This window comes from Lissotriton vulgaris, chromosome 1_2 (assembly GCF_964263255.1).
Source record: "Lissotriton vulgaris chromosome 1_2, aLisVul1.2, whole genome shotgun sequence".
Taxonomy (NCBI): Eukaryota; Metazoa; Chordata; class Amphibia; order Caudata; family Salamandridae; genus Lissotriton; species Lissotriton vulgaris.
This window is the reverse complement of record NC_141686.1, coordinates 161,324,990-161,339,618: the sequence shown is the minus strand read 5'-3', so window position 1 is coordinate 161,339,618 and position 14,629 is coordinate 161,324,990. Positions and strand designations below refer to the sequence as shown.

Genomic DNA, 14,629 nt, shown 5'->3' with positions numbered 1-14,629 from the left:
GTCCAAAGATCAGGGCTTGATCCATCACCGTTATTTATCTCACTGCCCCATCCCAGCTCAGAACCTGGCTATATGCAAATCAGTCTGTCCCTGGCCCAGTGCATCATGGGAACAGGGCAGACTAAACTACCAAGCCAATTCTTTACCAGAAAGGAGACAAGCTACCGGGGACCGGTTTCTGGCATTTCAGCCTCTTCAAAATATGAAGGGGTTACTAGGTTGGGGAAGAACATTGCCCATGGCCCAGCTGGGCCCGGAGTACAATAAAGCAATATACTGGAAAAAGTGAACTTCTGTGTAAGCATGATTTTAAATAGTAAAGCTTCACAATCAGTGGCAGAGAAATCATCAGCTTTGCATTCAAGAGTGCTTTTATAGATAATCGCAATGCCACCCCTCAACTTTAGCTACCTATCCTTTCTGATGATGGAATAGTTAGATGGAAGTGCTGTTGCCACATCAGGACCTGAGCTATCTTGTTGTCAGGTCTCTCTTAAAAATACAGCATTGGGTTGATTATTTATCAGGAGATCAAAAATATTAGTTTTGTGTTTAGGGAGTGAGCGGCAATTAATATTATAAAATTTAAAATCTTGAGGAGCTGAGAGTGTACCTTTAGGTGTAATCTTCTCTGGTCGCTCAACACTGTCAGATTTTCCTGTTTCACTGCAATTATGTCGGACCCTTCCGCTTTACTCATTACTTTGCCTAGAGCAAGTGAGAAAAAATCTACAATTCTGGCAGTCGGAGACGGCTTCATCTAAATTAAGAATTTTTTAGTTGGTCTGACGGAGCTTGGACAATTGTTTAGCAGAATAGATTAATCTCATAGCAATATTTGGGCATGGGGTTGTGGCTTTTGGTCTCGGTCGGACGTGGACGGGTGCAGACGGGCTTCCCTTTGGTGAACCCGCTGCGCACGTCTGCTGCGCATCTGCTCCCAGGCCATTAAACAGTGAGCCGAGGCGAGACCCAGCTTAAAAGCTAGAATGCTGACTAGAGATGGCATGAGGCACAACAAAATGGCCTCTCAGGGAAGCAGAGCCTCGTATTACGAAAGTGCAAAGTGTTGATTCAAACTAAATTAAAAAACAATCAGATTCAAGGCAAAACGTGCAATTCTCGATTTTTTTGTGTTATTCAATTATTTTTTAATTGTTTTTTTTATTGTGTTGTTTTTACTGCATTATCTTTTATGGTTTTATGCAAAGCCGAATAATGACTATTTTGACTTTGACACAATTATTGGTTTCATCACCTTATTTCAAGTGGCGACCCTACATCACAGTAGAATGGGAAGACCCAAGAGCTAGAAGGCAGTATCCTCTGAGTCTTGCAGGCTGTTTTCAGAGGACCGTTCATTTAAAATAATTATTTTGTATTATTGTAGGTATTACTGCGGTTCCAAATCCAGAGAGATTTGATTGTAATTCCCAAATCAGTCACTCCGGAGCGCATCAAGCAAAACTTTCAGGTGAGGTGCAACACTTGGGCTGTACCACTGTGCTAGGTTACAGGGGTGAAATGTGTTGTATATGTAAGATTAATAGAGCTTGTGTTTTAAGTCAAAGCATAGTCAGGTGACCTAAATCAGATCTATTGCATTTTGTCACGCCCCCTCCCCCGCCAGACCACTGGAGTCCCCTTGTAGATCCTCTTAGCCCCAAAAAGATAAATGCCTTTTTAGAAGCAAATGAGGACTGGCAGGTGTCTCTCACTCCTGAGCGTGAGTGTTGGAAGTCAGGCAAACCTGTAAGAGAATCTCTTATCTGCAGCTGATCACAAATGGAGCTATGCCCTTGTATCCCGAAATTAGTAAACAAACACAATAATTGGTATTTGACTATGTGGAATTATTTATTATGTATAACTCAACTGCAAATCATAATCATCAGAATGAAGATGGCTATTATGAACAACTCTACAGTCATTATTCAAGTTAGGGAAAATGTTAGAAAAGCTATGATCATATTTTTATCACACATCCATAGCCTATTATTTTATTCCCTGCCCAAAATGTCCACATTTGTATTAGCCCTCTCACTATATGGCTTATTGTTTTGCTAAGCATTATTATTCAAAGTCATGAATAGTTTATGCACATATCTTATGCTATCATCATCATTTGGAACTCAGGGACATATTTACACGGGCATTGCGCCACAGGAGCGTCACTTTTTCCAACGTTCCAGTAGTGCAATTCCCTGCTCAATATCCTGAGTTGTCCGTTCATGCACAAACATAATCATTCCTGCAACGCAGGCACCCTTGCACCACGGTCAAGGTAGCCTGCGCTGGCACTAGGCAGCTTTTTTGTGCTGGTGCAAGGAAAAACACTGAGGGGTGGGGGAGGGGGTGCCATATTCTGTTAATACTGTACATCATAGCTGAATTGCTTATTGATCATTTCTTCAGTGTTGCTCAATTGACCCAATTTATGTTTCTCCCGGCATTCCCAGGTATTTGATTTTAAACTGGCACAAGATGAGATGGAGACTATTCTGAGCTTTAACAGAAACTGGCGATTTTGTGACATGGAACTGTAAGTATCCTGGTTGGAAAAAGGCGGAGCTCATGTTTTTTATAATTAAGATAAGATGTGGATATTGGCACACACTTGCATCTTAGAAGTAAAATAAATGACAGATATTATGGTTGGCACTCAATTACCATTTGGCAGATCTTTATGGATGACTGAGGAGCAAAGAAGTTAGCATTCAATAAAACAATTCAAATCTGTGTAGCCCATTTGACCACACAAGAAGGACCAAGAATCCGTAACTAAAGTTTAGGTGGTTTATTGCAAATTAGTAATCAAATCAATGCAAATTAAGCATCGCTCAGGTGCAGAATAAAAAAGTTACCGTTAGTCGACAAAGTAAGTTCAGTATACAACAAGCGCAGCCACATAGGTACAAATGACAAAAATTGTAAGTCACCTAAGTAGGCCTCTAAGTTGGATTAGGGATGGTTCAGAATGGAAATCTCAAAAAATATTCAGAAAATAGGAAAGCAAAACAGGAAGGTGTCACCATAGTAAGGATTTCAGTGGAAATGCTCTAAAAGGAAACAAGTGTTTAGCATTTAGCTTTACACACAAAAATACAGCAAGCATAGCTATGTACCTCTCTAAGCCAAACGGGATCCGCTCTAAACTCTAACAGTGTATACATACATTAATAAAAACACACAGATACATTTGATCCTCACACCACTCTTCCAGGAACCAATGTAATTGCACTTCACATGCACAGTGGCAATATCTCCAGATTTTCCCATTCCATGAAACCTGGACATTCTCACAGTCTTGGATGATACACCATTACTCATACACAATAAATAGACACCTTATTCAGCTTATTAGCTCTTCACATCACTGCCAAGATTTTCTTCTCAGGCCTTACTATCACTACTACATAGCACTCCTTTCTCTAGCTAATAAAGCCTTGAAACTGCACATACATAGGGGAGAAAATGCAAGGCAAACAGAAAATACATTGTGAAATTCAGGCATAGTTAAGCTAGTTCAGATGAACCCTAAAATGTGAACTTTGACTGCATGATTATACCTGCATATTCAAATTTATTATAATTGTAACTTAGGTAAATGTGTTCATGCTTACATTGTGTAATGTACTTTCAAATTAATGTAACACAACCTGTGACATAGAGTAGGTATGTATGAGAACTACATTTCTTCATGATTACGCTAAACATTAAAGTGCACACGCCATGAACATCTAGTTTCTACAGTGAAAGCATTTCATTAATAAAGTTGAATACTTTGCTTCTCATTAATAAAGTTAGGCACACAGGGCCCGATTCACAGAATGAAATTAAGATTCAATCCTAAACTTACTACTATTTTGGTATTCACAGAATGCACTTACTACTTTTGGCATTCACAGAATGAACTTACTACTTTTGGTATTCACAGAAGTTAGGATTTTGTCTTAAGTTTGTCTTAACACCTTGGCTGCTACGGGGTTTTCCCGTCCTGCGCTGACATTCTTTGATTATCATATAATCGTGACAAGGCTAGCTCGTCATAAGCACAGCGCAGGTAAAACCCATGACGAGCTGGCCTTGTCATGAGCGTCGAAGAGGTTAAGACAAACTTAAGACAGACTTAAGACAGACTTAAGACAGACTTAAGACAAAATCCAAACTTCTGTGAATACCAAAAGTAGTAAGTTCATTCTGTGAATGCCAAAAGTAGTAAGTGCATTCTGTGAATACCAAAATAGTAGTACATTTAGGATTGAGTCTTAAGTTCATTCTGTGAATCAGGCCCACAGAGTATATGGTCCTAAATGCACATATATATTGCATTTCCATGATGTGTTAGGGTGGAGGCAAAATTATGCGGTTCCAATCCCGCCTCTGATGGCAAATCTAGCTATGTGATGGACCAATCAAAACCTGATGGGTTTCATACATTTTTGTTTGGATTCCTCCAGATGTTTCATTTATCATAGTATCTACTCTGACTTTCCACTAATTCTATATCTGCTCTCTTTGTCTGCACTCCCTTCTTTGCTTATATACTCATATCCTTTAAAGATCAAAACCAGGAATATTGCACAAAGAGAAATGATCACAAGGTGCATACCACTAATCCACTTTTCAGATATCCAAACCATCTACCCACTGAAGCAAATCCATTTCCAGTTGCTTTCCAAGTACATGTTGCTTCCAACTCTTTCAAATCACACTACAGATCAGTAATGTTCCTAATAAAAATGTTTACTCTTGTCAGGGATGTAAGTACAACATTGTTGGACCGTTAACATCTGCCAGACTCCACCCTCTTTTGCGAGGGGGATGTCTAAAGCAAGGCGATTCTTCAAACCCATGGACTTTACAGCAACTATTTCAGTATCCACAACTAATAAAGCTCCTGCTGTACTGGTGGACACAATGGTGGATAACTTTCTAATCTTGATGTCATTCAAAATCACACCTAAATATCTTCTACTACTTCTACTACTTCTCTAGCACTATCTATTCTTTTGAGTCTTGTCTTCTCTTCCCATACAGGATCATCAAAATGTTCCACAAGATACATTTTTAGAAAACTATACCTAAATAAGATGTTACATACCATCCTTTTGGCAATCTAAAATATGCATGTGCTCCACAAACATAATACAATCTAGAAATAACAGGAACTTTACCTACCAATAATGACTCCCAGTGCCCTCTAGCTTTAAAGGTGTGTTTGCATTCACTCTTTCCCACACGGTTTGTATCAGCTGTAGACTTTTATCTAAATATGCATCATTTTCCCTTGGGTTGTAACGCATGCTATGTAATGGTATTGCGTGGTAAAATCCACATTGTGATTGCTGTTTCTCCTCTGGAATAGTGTGTAGCACATGTTCCTCAGACAAATTCGCCCTCACTCTTCTCTCTCGCTTCACCATAGCACTAAGTCCTTCATCAGGATGTGAATCTGGCTCAGTCATCACCACAGGAAGAGACACTCTTGCCTCATTTTCAAATGTTGACTCATATAGAACCCCCCTCAGACCAAATGTGTGCTGTTTCAAACTCTTGTTGTTACCCCAGAACTTGTCTAACCTGCTCCTGATTTCTCTCGGTCACAACTGGTACTTCTGGGAGAGGTGCTGTTACATCATCTAGGACACACTCAACTCTGCGAGTGTGGGTGGCATGCACCCAGTTGGGGAGACCTCTGCACTTGACCGCAGTCATCACTAAAATGACCTGGTAAGGACCACACCAACAAGGCTCCAAGCACATTTTCCTAACATGCTGCTCCTGATGTGACAAGGCTGTGGCAGCTTCAACCTGAAGAGACACAGACTGCCCCACGATGACAGTCCTTTGTTGTAATCAAGAATCATGTCATCTGCAATGTTCACAAGTGCATTTCCAGATACATCTGCAATCTTATTGCTCTGTCCATGCTTATCTCATAAGGAGACAATCCTGTCCTCCGATCAGCAATACTGTGAAGACTCATTAACACGAGGCAAAGCATCAGACCATTTCAAAGACACTGAAGCACACACTTTGGCTAGTCTGGATTTCAGTGTGCCATTCATTTGTTCTACAATTTCTGAATCCTCATGATGTTGACTACAATGTAGTCTCTGCTCCACTTCGAATGCTGCACACAACATTCTCCAGACCTCATTATTAAAATGAGTGCCTCAGTCTGGCTCTAGAGAAGACGGGAACCTGAACCTAGGTATTAACTCCCTCAACTACAACTTTGCTACTGTGAAACTGTCAGTTCTTCTGGTCGGGTAAGCTTCACCCCAACGTGAAAAGATGCACAGACATCTCAATAAAGTCAAATTGCATTTTGTTGAATGGACCTCCTGATCTCCCTTTGTAACTCAGTGTTGCTGCAGTTCTCTTCCCTACATTCATTTGTTGATAAACACCATATCTGTGATACAATCGTTCACCCATCAACCTGAACCTGGGATTAAACCATGTCTGCTGGAACAAGCGTAGAATTGCATCCCTCCCAATGAGATCAGGGCTGTAGTAATGTCAAGTCATTACACATGTCTTAAATCATCCGAACCCAAATATCATCTCTTTTAACACAACCTGCTCTGACCCAACTTTGCTGTTTGCCTCTTTCACTACTTCCTATGACCGCAATCCTGGCAGATAGCTGTAGAGCTTCGAGCGGCCTATTAACATCTACCACATTTCTGATGGGGAAACCTGAAGGTCATGAAACACCTCTGTGACCATAGCTGTTCAGAATTGTGAACAACACTAAAACCGTACTGATTATCAGTGAAAATCGTCACTTTCAACTGTGCAGAAACACAGCATGCCCTAGTAAGGGCAATCAAGTCAATCACTTGTGCGGATGTTATTCCTTGAAGCCAGGAAACTTCAATTACACCTGATAATGTACAAACTGCGAATGCAGCTCTCACGTTTTCTGCTTTGTCTCATAGACAGGATCAATCAATGAACAGCACAAAATCAGACTCAGGCAGTTACTCATCTTGGATATCTGGTCTTTGCTTGGTGCACAGTTAAGTAACATCGAGACAGTCCTACTGTAATTCGTTATCATCACCTATTCTCAGGCAAGGGCAGCAAAGTTGCAGGATTTAGAGAGGCACAACACTTTAACGTCACGTTATCCGCTGCCAGAATGATTAACTCATATCTGGTCAAGCGTCTATTTGTAAGTATTGTGTGCAGGTACGGGGCAACAATATTTCTACAGAGTGGGGCACAAAGACAGTCAAGGGATGACTCAACACAATACTTTCACACCTATCAGGGTGTAGTTCTTCAGCTATTATCATGTAACCATAAAACCTCTGAGAGAGTGCAGCCCTCTCTCTCACTGAATGGCAAAGTAACACATGTCACTGCATTTCTAAAAAGGCTATTTCTCATGCCATTCTGTAGCCACTTTAAAATCACTGGATACCAAAACGTAAAAAAAGCTTTTCAAATGCACCCAAAAAAACCTTTAACATCTTCACAAATCGATCAACCTATGTATACCATTCCACTGATTTCTCTCTCAACTTGGGAAAGTCATTTGTGAATGAAGCAAGATCACTTCTACTCCAAGGTACATTGTCATAACTCCCACCAGGCACTTCTCTCAACAGAAATGCTGTAGCACCCGGCCAGCCCGACATGCGCACTAGAGACGCCTCCACCTGTGCATTAGCGAGCCAGATGTGACTCAAAGTCACATCCTCTGGACTCAGAAACGAGAGGTGAGGCCAACCTGTCCGAGCCAATCCTGGCGCTGCTGTAACAGCAGTTGCAGTGGCAGGATTGGCTTAGAGAGTAAGGTCATCGATATTAGGGCCTCTGTGTTCATTTGTGGCAGCACAGGATGGCTGGGGGCTGTCTCTTTCTCTCCACTTTTTGGAGTGGAACGAAGACAGGCATTGCTGCTTGCTACGTCACAGCGGACATGCATTTGAAAAGAGCTTCCACAACAGGTAAGTAATTTTAATAATAAGCGAGTTCAGCAATAGGTAGATGGTGTTTTATTTTGGAGGGGCTCTGTCATGTGTGAGATGTAGGTAAATGGTACCAGGGAAGGGTCCCAAGGCAGTTTTATGTCTGAGGGCCATGGTCAGATTTCTACATTTGGTGTTAAACGTAATATATAGTCATGAAAGACTAAATATTGCAGTCACGTGCAAGTATTTTCATAAATCCAAAGCTGGCATCCTCGTTAGGCTGATTGCTCCATCTAAATCATGTGGGTGCTCTGAAGACTGAGGCTTTGTTGTTATCCCTGCATGGGGCTGCCTATAAATATTGCCTTTTGTTAAGAAAATTACATGTTACCGAAATACTTGTGGTTATTCAGTTGATTCAGGGCCTACCGTTTTACTGTAAACGTTTGTTTCTTCCGGTGGAAAAGTGAAAGTCTGCTAACGGGTTCTCTCTGCAAAGACTGAGAGTCATTAGAAAGGCATGGGAGAAGGTCATGCGTTTGGTCTGAATGGCCCTGAAATGCTTCAGTGGAACTTAAGGGCATCAAGTGACAGACTTCACATTGCTTAATTACTTTTTGAAAAGATGAGCTGCAGAGGAGCGGGCAAAGAGCCTTCTTTCAGTAAGTGTGTGGGGATGAGGTACAAAGGTGTGTGTGTTTGTGTGTGGGGGTGGGGGTGGGTGTTTGTGTAATGGGGTGCACTGCAGCAGTGAGTATTTATATATCCATATATCTTTGCTAGTGTTTTTGTATGTAGAGGTGCACATGCATATAAGGGTCTGTGTAAGGGGTAGTGGTCTTTGCAGAGGTACAATAGGTTTGTGTGTAGAGGTCTGATGCAGAAGTATGTCCATCCTTGTCTATGGGGGTTGGTATGCATTCATGAGGTGTTGCAGACATGTAAGCAATTTAGTTAATAAGTAAGTAATTCATTTCAGTTAATTAAAACCATTTCGCATAACACAATATAGAAAACAAGTGGATTAAAATTAGTTGTCAATCAGATAAAAGAAGGTTACTTGAACAAGTAGAGTTTAGAAAGGGGGTGAGAGTATAGCAGGTTAAAAAGCACTTCTACCCTTTTTCTTGTGAGCAGAACACAAACAGCTGCAGTTAAACTAGTCGTTACTAGGTGTCCCTCAAGAGTCAAATGCAAAAGCATTGAAATTATTACATCAAGCTGCAGTTCCACTAGTTGTTATTAGGTGTCCTTCACCAGTCAAAATCAAAAGTATTAAAACCCTTTCATGAAGCTGCAGTTCCACTAGTCGTTACTAGGTGTCCCTCACGAGTCAAATGCAAATGCAAAAGCATTGAAATTATTACATCAAGCTGCAGTTCCACTAGTTGTTATTAGGTCTCCCTCACCATTTAAAATCAAAAGTATTGAAACCCTTTCATGAAGCTGCAGTTCCACTAGTCGTTACTAGGTGTCCCTCATGAGTCAAATGGTAAAGCATTTGACTTGAGGGAGACCTGACAACGACTAGTTGAACTGCAGCTTGATGTAATAATTTCAATGCTTTTGCATTTGACTTGTGAGAGACATCTAGTAACGACTAGTTGAACTGCAGCTCTTTGTAGAATTATTTTGATATTGGATACTATAATATTCACTGTTCACTGCTAATCTCGGCCCATAATGCTTTGCAGGGCCTTTTGTTGGGATTGTATTTTTACCCATAACTGTGCTTGGGGTGGTTGGAAGAGGATGGGACCAACACTGAATCGTTCAGCATGATATGCTCTTTGTGTTCAAGGCATCTGCTTGGTCTTCCCCCTAGGCTAGGGGGGACGCTAAAATCATCACCTCTCTCATTGCCTGATAGTTTTCATTTTCAAAGTTCATGTTTGTGAATTGGTTATATGCTTGTTAACATGTAAAGTTGCTTTATCAAAGCATTTGTGGGTGCAGTGTAGTAACTGACTCAATGCGTAGTTAACAAATCTCCGGTAGCAGAGCGGAGTTCATTGCCCAGGGTTAGTAGTGCATACAAAACTCTTAACATGCGCGCTCTTTCAAAGGAGAAACAGATGGGGTCTTTAGAATCAGAAATAAGCCAAACTATAACAAAACATTTTACACTTCATAGTGAGTATCCAGAATCATTTTTAGATGTAGTGTGATCATTCAAAAAGACTATGGAGAGATTTCAAATATGTTTCTGATGCACAAATAGCTAGGTCTTCTACTCCACACCACCAAGCATACTTATGTATTTTTGAATGCGTGATTCTGTATAGAATCTCTCACTTTCTCATTTCAAAGTAGAACGATGATCATGCACTGTTTTTTCCCTCTTTCTTTGGGTCCCAGGAGGGTAGGTGGTACACTGTTCAATTTAATTAGTAACTTCTCTGCAGTCTGAATCATTTCTAAGGGTAAAAAAAGTCTCAAAAAGTCCCTTTAAGCCCTCAGTTTCCCACGGAATAGGCCATCAAATCAATCTTTGATTTTGAGCTCTGAACATTTTCGAACCTTTTGAGTCTGTCCTAAAGGTATACTTTTGGTTTTGTTGCACATTTAACAGGATGTGTTAATCACTGCGCTCTGCTAGGTAACAAATATTAACAAATTATTTCTTTTTAGCCTCCACTCTCTGTAAATCGATCTCAATTGCTGTAACTCTTGGAAACAAGGACCTTCGTTTTGACTGAACTGACGTCAGGTTGGATTTGAGCCAAGCAATCTTATTGAAAAGGTGGTCAGCGGATGTCATCGCTACTCTTCGAGCTCCCCTCTCTTACTTTTAACAGTATCTTTGTGGTAATCACTGCCACCTACCATTGCACTGTCCTGGAACCATGGCCTGTAATAGAAATAATCCTACAAAAGGGTTTCTTTGTTGGTTTCTATCGCGAGGATCTCAATAGAGGCAGGCTTTAGCTCTTTGACTGGGTTCCTCATATCCACCAAGTGATCAGGTTATCATTCTCTCTATGCATGGACATGTGAGAGGCTCCACTATATACCACTGTTTTATACTTTATTTTTCCGGGTAGCAGGCTGTTCAAGGACTGGGTAGATGGTTCACATCCTTTGTAGTAAAGGGCCGTGGATTGAGTACACTGGAAGTTGTATCTTTACCCTGCCCCTGTATACTTTGGTATTTTACCTCCTGCTTTTCCATGGGCAGTGGGTATGCTTCAGCATTTCTCTCTCGCTCTCCACCTTGCCTAGCCACCTACTCATGGCTACGTGGCGAACCATGGAATCCTCCACAGGGTATCATATTGCCAACCTTTCTTAACTAGACATTGATCCACACTTGGAGACATCTCACCAACAACCGTGAGTTAGTTGTGTGGAGTCCAAAAGACTGCTCATCTGCGCGCCTGCTGTAAGGCCGATTTGAATACCCCAGGGAATGGGAATGCAGCCGCTCTTTTTCTTCTCTCATTGCTACTCGCCCCGGTGGTCCTTACTGTTTTCTGAATAAATTACTTGTGCACTTAACTATTCACTCAAATGTTCGAGTCTGCGTCTTGATTCTGCACAAAGCTTTCACTCAAGGCAGGCCTGAGTTGATGATGTTTATAAGCCAGTAACAGTATATGGTCCACATTAGTTCTTTGGAAAAAATAGTATTAGATTGCATAGACTTTATATGATTATTATGAAATATTATGACAAAAGCAATAGGCTTGACTTATTTATTGTAAAAAGGTAATTTTGAAGTCAACAGCCTTGTTTGGGTGGAATGTTATTACCCTGGGTTAAAGCCTCCTGGCAGGGGTTTGTTAAAGTAAGGACAGTATCAGAAAAGGATTTTATTACTCCCTATAACAAACCCTGGGATAGAACATGTGTTCAGTGACAAATCTTGTTACGCCCCTTTGGGAGGGACGGTATACTATTTTGACAACTGTGATTTTTCTCATATTTGCAATTTGAGTGTATGTCTTATGGTTGCTTTTTATTGAAGCTTAAATAGACAAGGTAATTGTTAGCTAAAATGGCAAGCCAATCCCAAATGATATAGGCCCTATTGGTTCATTGGTAAACGTTATATCATGTCAGTGCTGATATAGGTCTGATCTATTCATTATGGAACCTTGTAACAAAGGCAGTAGAGCTGACTTGTTTTGTGAAAAGAGTGTCTGTTAAAGTCAATAGGCCTGATGGTAGATTTGCATCTTGGAAATCTCTGATAGACCATCTTCGGAGGGGTTATATACTCGTTTAACAACTGCAGACTTGTACATATTTGTAATGTTATTGCTATATCCTGATGGTTGCCTAGTTAAAAAAAGCTTATGCTCAATACAGTATGTCTGAAGTGGCGATATACCAACGTTGAAGGCCATAGGCCTGATTGCTACTTTGGGAAAAGTTACATCAGATGCTGTAGGTTTGACCTGTTTATGATTAAAATATAAACCAAGGCAGTATTGAAATCATATGTTAAGGGCAGGCAGGTACCTTCAATGATGACTTTTTTATTACAATGTGTCTGTCTGGGTCTTGTAAAAAATACATACATACATACATACATAGAGTGAGTTTGTTGGTGGATCGTTGAATGCATGAGTATGTGGATAAGTGACAGATCCAGGCAAGAGAGGTTAATGAGAGCATACACTCACCAGTGACTGCAGAAACACTTTCAGGTATAGACCCGACCTATCTGCATTGCCATTGCTTGTTTTTAAGGTGCCTACATACCTTCTGCTGTTTGCTTTTTTTTGCATCTGCTTCCACGCCTTTCCTGACAATGACCTACCTCTCCTCTTCTACCTGTCTTCCCTACCAGTTTCTAAATTGACCCCAGGCAGTTCATTGTGTCGCCTATGACCGTCTGCCTAATGATTGACACTGGGGAGATCCCAAGGTCGAGAACCCATTGAACAGCCATCTGCTGCTAATGTATATGAACCCCACTCTTTAGTAGCTGCTGCTGAACTTATGCTCATGGAATAGTTGGAGTGCTCTTATAAACAATGTTTCATAACTGTCTTAAAACAGTTGATTATGACTTTTTTTTCAGATGCAGGAATATGAAGGATTACCCTTTTGCAGCAGAGTTTTAAAGTTCAAAATGACTGCCTCGCCAGGATGCTGAGTTTTCCACTGCAAGAATATGTGAAGCCTTTCAGGAAAACTGAAATGCCAAACAAAAAGTTGACTGGTGAAACCAAACATTTTTTTCTAGGCGCTCCATCAACTGGGCTGTAAATGAATAGTACTGACGCGTAACTCTTTGCAAGAGAATTAATATTTGAGTGAGTCAAATAGGTGAAGGGATCATGAGAATGAGTTAACCCTTTAAAAGTACCTTTCAAGAAGTGAACAATCATTGGGTTGGGGAGCACTAATAAAGGGAAACAAATAATGGCAGGAATTTAATTGTCAGTGAGATCTTTCTTGAACATTCATTGAAAACCAGGTTGTATATTTTGAGACTTTAGATTGTGCTCCAAATAAAGATCATAAAAGTAATGAATGTCGTAGTAAGGATATTTGTGTTCATGTTGTGAGGCTACTGTATTTTCCAGAACACTACGGGTATTTAAAAAAGTAATAAGTTCCATATTACGCTGTACGCGTCCTATCCTAGGGGCACTTACTCCATGCTGCAGTCCTCCATTTTAAAGAACTGTATAAGTATGCCACTGTGCAGGTTCATTCTTGGTAAAGGGGTCTCACTTAGGTCAGACACCTCTATGTTCATGTATGAGGTTTTTTGAAGTTCTTATTAAAGTTAATTCTGGTGTATGGCAGACACTTGTGAATATTGCCTCGTATATATTGATCCGAAATGTTAAAAAAAAACTTGGTTAGGCTTCCTTTTTGACATGTATTGTAACATAATTCCTGACAGTAGATCACCCATGCTCAATCCTTTTATTATTTACTCTGGTGGCCTGTTCACCCTCCTTCTCAACATATTGGGAAGCGACTGCAGCAGTTGGCAAGACTGCATTAAACTTCACAAAAACGAAGGCTGACACAAATAATTTTGAAATCTTCTGCGTTTGAGCACCCTTCTTTGTGTGTGAGTACCACTACTTAACTGTAAGTAAAAAGCAAACCACTGGAATGACTGTCTGCGTCTTGGAGTTAGCGTCCAGACAAAGCCCTTCCAAAAAAACGGACAACTATTTAGCAGATGAAGAAAAAAGCCAGGTTTTCAGCTGCTTCCTGAACTTTGACAGATCTGGCTTGTCTCTGAGAGGGCCAGGCAGTGATTTCCACCATTTACAAGTGAAATAGAAGAAGCTTCTACCACCCCATCGAGCTTTTTTAAGTCTGGGGATCCCTACTATTTTGCTGAACTAGAATGAAGACTGTGAGTAGGTAAGTGCCATTAAACAAGTTTTTGAAAGTAGACAGGGTCAACTATGTGAAGAGTTTTATGGGCCCAACATGGGGCCTTAAACTTCATCTGTTCACCCACTGGCACCGAATGAAAACCGACAAGGATTTGTCAAACAGCTGAATTGTGGAATTTCATGAGTCGGTGAGCAGCCACCTTTTGAAGGATTTTGATTTTTTTCAGTAGGCGTTGCTGGGCACCGACATACAGAGCATTACAGTAGTCTAGCCTTAAGATGATTAGTGCCATAATAACTGTTTGCTGAAGGTCCGTGGGGATAAAAGGGAAGAATTTTTTTCAAGATTCTTATTACGAAAAAACAGGAGAAAATAACCTGATT

The 14,629-nt window shown here is 40.6% G+C and overlaps 1 protein-coding gene across 1 annotated transcript in view; it reads left to right on the top strand.

Annotated features, from left to right (window-relative positions):
- LOC147734743 (aldo-keto reductase family 1 member B1-like) overlaps window positions 1–13,693 on the top strand; it is a 114,315-nt gene extending 100,622 nt beyond the window's left edge. Inside the window, exons 8-10 of the mRNA XM_086953027.1 lie at window positions 1,391–1,474; window positions 2,460–2,542; window positions 12,961–13,693. Of these exons, the coding sequence (XP_086809153.1) occupies window positions 1,391–1,474; window positions 2,460–2,542; window positions 12,961–13,003 (210 nt within the window). The 3' untranslated portion in view covers window positions 13,004–13,693. The remainder of the gene's footprint in view (window positions 1–1,390; window positions 1,475–2,459; window positions 2,543–12,960) is intronic.
- The last annotated feature ends 936 nt before the right edge of the window (window positions 13,694–14,629 follow it).